The sequence below is a fragment of the Mus caroli genome, chromosome 6 (assembly GCF_900094665.2).
Source record: "Mus caroli chromosome 6, CAROLI_EIJ_v1.1, whole genome shotgun sequence".
NCBI lineage: Eukaryota > Metazoa > Chordata > Mammalia > Rodentia > Muridae > Mus > Mus caroli.
The window spans coordinates 89,806,180-89,811,251 of record NC_034575.1 but is presented as its reverse complement, the minus strand read 5'-3'; the positions used below and the strand labels follow the sequence as shown (position 1 = coordinate 89,811,251).

General features: G+C 38.6%; 1 protein-coding gene across 1 annotated transcript in view; it reads left to right on the top strand.

Annotated features, from left to right (window-relative positions):
* The window catches only part of Magi1 (membrane associated guanylate kinase, WW and PDZ domain containing 1), a 631,196-nt gene that overhangs the window by 540,351 nt on the left and 85,773 nt on the right, over positions 1–5,072 (top strand). Inside the window, exons 8-9 of the mRNA XM_021164131.2 lie at positions 561–618; positions 3,561–3,670. Coding sequence (XP_021019790.1) covers positions 561–618; positions 3,561–3,670 — 168 coding nt within the window. The remainder of the gene's footprint in view (positions 1–560; positions 619–3,560; positions 3,671–5,072) is intronic.

The following is a 5,072-nucleotide window of genomic DNA, read 5'->3' as shown; positions in this document are numbered from 1 at the left end:
TGTGTGTGTGTGTGTGTGTGTGTGTGTACTTTGAACACCCAGCTCAGCCTGCCATTTTAATTCACTCAGTAATGTCTTCATTAGGAACAATGAATCTTATCTGGATAAGATGCAAGCTAAATTTTCTTTCAAGGAAAGCAAAATAAAACCACTGACTTGAGAATGAAAAGAAAGTAATTTTTATGTGTTCTTACATATGTGGCAAAGTAGTCTGGAAACAGAATGAGAAAACTATAAACACTTAAGGGAAGAACTAGGTGTTAAAGAAAGTTTTAAGTATTTCTATTAAAATCTAATTCAATACTTGGCTGATGATGAAGGCAGCTAGGACTGCATTTTATTGTTTTATTTTCTTAAGTAAAATACCAATAGATAGAGAGTAATTTTTCATGTAGAAAAGTACACAGAACAAAGGAAAAATAGTTCATGTTTCTTTGCGTTAGAATACACAGTTTTAATTGTCTTCAAGATATCTGAGTGTGTCACTCTCCGCTGACTGACTCAGTGTCTGCGCTCCTGAATGAGCTCTCGTTGTGTGCTAATGGTCTTTTGTTTTTCAGAGTTGCCTGCTGGCTGGGAAAAGATTGAAGACCCTGTCTACGGTGTCTACTATGTAGAGTAAGTGTCCGTGGATATTCCACATATAGCTTTTGCACTCCTGGGCCATTGTGTATATTATACGAAACACATCTTAGCATTGTTACAAGGTTCAAAATGATATTATTAATTTTATAATGGAAAGAGGAAGAACTTAGTGAGTAAGTAAATATTCACCAAACCTGAAGAAATTCAGAAAGGAAGTCAGTATACATGGCTTTTGTTAACTTCCGAATCCCCAAGACCCAGTGTGCACCACAGGTTCTCGGTGAGTGGTAGTGAAGACCTGGCTGTAGGAGTGCCGATTAAAAACTACAGAAAGCTTGTGCTTTTTCAGAGCAGCCTGACTGCTNTTATTTTTATGCCTCGGTCTGAACTTCATAGCAATTACTTATTTATTCACTCTGCCATTCTAAAAGGGTTAGATAAATCTTAATAATTTATGAAATTTTGCCAAGAGTAAGAAGGAAACAGAAAACTGGGATAAGATGCAGGGCCTGTTATCTGTCCCTCCTGGCCTCTCCCAGGATTCTCAGCCCGTAGTGTGATCNCTTTACTATAGGCTTTATTCTAGCATTGGACGTGTACTTTGTCATTTTACTAAAATCATTGATTAGCAGGATGCTAAAAGAAAATTTTAACAATAACAAAGAGGTGAATACTGCAAACATCAATATCAACATACATCGCAACTTTTCCTCTAAGGAAAGTGAGAGAAAACTGTAACAGTTCCTTTGAATAAGACAAGCACCATGTGAATTTTGTGTCATCATTGTCCTTCGTGCCACAGTGAAGATAAAAGGCCTCCTTTCTCTTTCTCATGTTGCTGGTAATAAAAAGTCACTTGTATAATGCCCCAATAATAGGAACATATTATGTAAAAATGCCAGGCTGCAATAAGATGCCAGTGTCTTACTGTAAAGCAGTTACAGGAGTTCAGTATAACAAGTGCCCTTGGCCAGTACAAGGCCTGATTCCCCTGTACAGAATAGGGAGAAACTTCAACATCAGATATAAGCAAAGTCATTTTTATTGACCTTCATAAAGTACATATCCTTTGTGAGCTCTGAAGATCTTTTATATTGACGAACAGAGAGGCTGCTGCCAGGCAAGGCCGGGCTTGCATTGGTACTTAGCTTGTGCATTTAGTAAGAAAGGATGCAGCTGGGTACCACTATGAACGAAGAAGAAACCAGGTCCTGAAGTGGAAAGACATAACTTACAAGGTCTGCTTCTCTCTCTTTTCATGCCAGATCCACAGGGCATGCTAGTGGTAGGCAATTTCTTACAATGAAATCGTCTAAAGGAACAAAGAGACAAATATCCTTTTAATAAGAATTAAAGATAGTCTGTCTACCCTATTTGACAAACCATTCTTTAAAAGAAAAAATCTCATTTTCAAAAGCAATACTTGATGTTTTAAATAATAACGTAATAGGTATGCCCCCAAACTTCTAATGAACTGTTGTTTTGGCTTAAGGAGTACATACACGTGTACATACACACATATGTATATGTGAAACCATCTATATATACATGTATTTATACTTAGCATAAATACAAAATAAATAAGGCCATCACACAGAAACACTCATGTGGATGATGGATGTATGTTGATATGTGTGCGTTGTNGGGGTAAGTGTGTGTGCCCGGCCTTACTAGTGACAGAGTCATCTAAAATGTCTAGATCTTTGTCACTTTAAACACATTGCATTCACATAGTTTAACTATCTTTGAAGTATCATTGCCTATAGGCTGTGAATTTGATCTTTCCTCTTGGTCATTCATTGGGTTGCCATAATTGACAGATTTTAGTGGAGTCCTTTTGACCTCACCCTTAGGCTTCTCCATACCTTGCTATGTAAAGCCATGCAAGAGTTTTGCCATTGTAGACCACAGACAACATCCCAGCTCCAGTTGACTCTTAATTCTTAGTAATTCAGAGTGTGCTTCTTGGTGAGTTTAATGTACCTCCCCTCTCAGATGCTAGCTTTGAAATACNGGTAGAGTCACTGGCTNAAGTCCTTGAATTCTAAAGCAACCATAGCTGAGTGAGCACACTAGTTAATAATGTCAGACAAAGAGAACTCCACAGAGGTGTACTTCTCATCCCCACATGAAATGCTATTGTGTCCACACTTACATGGTTCACATATTCAAGGTGAATTGTTGATTGAAAAGAAAATGGTATAGAAAACTTTAGAAATAAATAAATAAAATTTAAGTTTCAAGTTGGGTGTCATTCAGGGCACCGTAAGGTCTCTTTCCTTGCTGCTCCATGGAGATTAGGCCACAAAGCACCCCTCATCCAGTGCATCTAAGCTTTATGCACTGCCTGTCAATCAGTCACTTGGTGGCCAGCTCAGTTACAAGGTCAGCTGTCACAGTGTCAAACACTGTCATACACTGTGTTCAAATGTCCCTTATTTAACTTCCTGATAGGCCCAGAGCACAAAGGTCACAGCGTGGGCAATTGGAACATGCTGAAGAGGCAGGCAGAAGTTCCTTTAAGTGACTAAGGAAATAAATCATATGTGGAAACTACTGAGGGCTACGGTCAATTGTTGCTATTAATCTGTTGCTGTGCTTGTTTTATAAGTTAAACTGGGTCATAGGTGTGTACAGATGCAGAGGGAAAACCATATTCATATTGGACTGGATGCTATCCTGGGCTCCAGCATTCACTGGNGCTCTGGGAACACGTTCCCTGTAAACAAGGGCTTTCTGATGGTGAGTAAAGCTATTTGCCTCAGGACATTCGCTAGGGATTTCTAGTAAGATGCATTCCAACCACACCTTAGGTTTCACTGCGCATACACAGCCATAATGGGAGCTGTGTTTATGTCTTTCTATCTGCATATCCACTCCAGACCCTCTGCTGTGCCCCAGTTAATCGATTTGCTCGGCCTTTTCCTGCTAGAATGAGTATTTCCTCCCTGAGAACTGCTTTCCTTTCTTCCCAGCCACATCAACAGGAAGACGCAATATGAAAACCCAGTCCTAGAAGCCAAAAGGAAGAAACAGCTTGAACAGCAGCAGCAACAGCAGCAGCCTCAGCCACCGCAGCCAGAAGGTTGGCTTCTTTGCTGGAGGCATTTCCCTGAGCTGGGAGTGTGGGGTAAAGCCTAGGCACTGTCACCCCCGTGTGGTCAGAGCTGGCCTTGATGATAGATTCTTTTCTCCTCTAACCACCCCTCCCTCCAACAGCACACCCCAGCACACTGCAGAAGGGGGCGCCCCTGCATAGCGCTCAGACCTCTGCCTTGCTTTGGATGGAATTTAACCTGCGGAGCTGAGGGAATTTGGGCCCCTGTAGNGTTTGCATGGTGATCCCTGTGTAACATTTAAGCAGAGNTTCTGGGCACTAGGCTCCTTTTTCACGTTAGAAACCCCGTACAGAAGGATCTGCATGCTTCTGGGAAGTCACAAAATCATATTCTTTTTTTTTAAATTTTGGTTTTTCAAGACAGGGTTCTCTGTGTAGCCCTGGCTGTCCTAGAACTCACTATATACACCAGGCTGGCCTCAAACTCAGAAATCCGCCTGCCTCTGCCTCCCAAATACTGGGATTAAAGGCTTGTACCACCACTGCCCCAAACAAATTCATATTCTTTAGAGAAATAAAAATAACCAAGGAAAAGGGGGGGAACCTTAAATCTTCCAGTGCTTGCCCCATCCCATTCTTAGGGGCTTACTGTGTAGAATTTTTCTGGTAAATAAAAATCACAAATACCAAAAACAAGAATAATTTTGTGAGTAAATATATTTCATTTGAGCAACTTTTTTTTTCACTTTTTATTTCTTAAACCTGCTTGAAGGTTTGAGTTGACTCAAAGTTTTAATGGCTAAAAGATGTGTTATATAATGAGTGTTTCTACTAGTATGTAGCTATCCATTTATTAATATTTAAGGTTTTCCTAATTTTTCATTAAATTTTTCAGCGGTAGGCTTTATACCATCTAAGTATAATATCAATTATGTGAATATGAACTATAACACTTTTGTTCCCACGTTATATATAATACATATTATATGTTATATATTATTATATTTAATTAACTTATATATTAAATATTTAATATAGTTAATTTATATACTACATATTTTAATATATATATTTTAAGTGTGTATGGTGCTAGAAATTGTACTGAGGACCTCATCACACCAAGTATCTACCCAAGCAAGCAATGAGTCCTTGAACATAATCAAATATAGTCCTTAAACTATAGGAGTAGCCAAATGTTACTACTATGAGTATATATAAGCATCACAAATGTTTTAGCATTAATGATACATGGTTCTTGTAATAATTACTCATCTTTATAGTGTAAAGNAGATACAGATAATATAGAAATATAGGCAATTCTGTGTGTCAATAAAACTTTATTCATGAACACCCATTTGAATCTCTAATTTTCGTGTATCAGAAAATACTCAGTTTTAACCTTTTAAAAACATGAAAGGCCAACATGGTT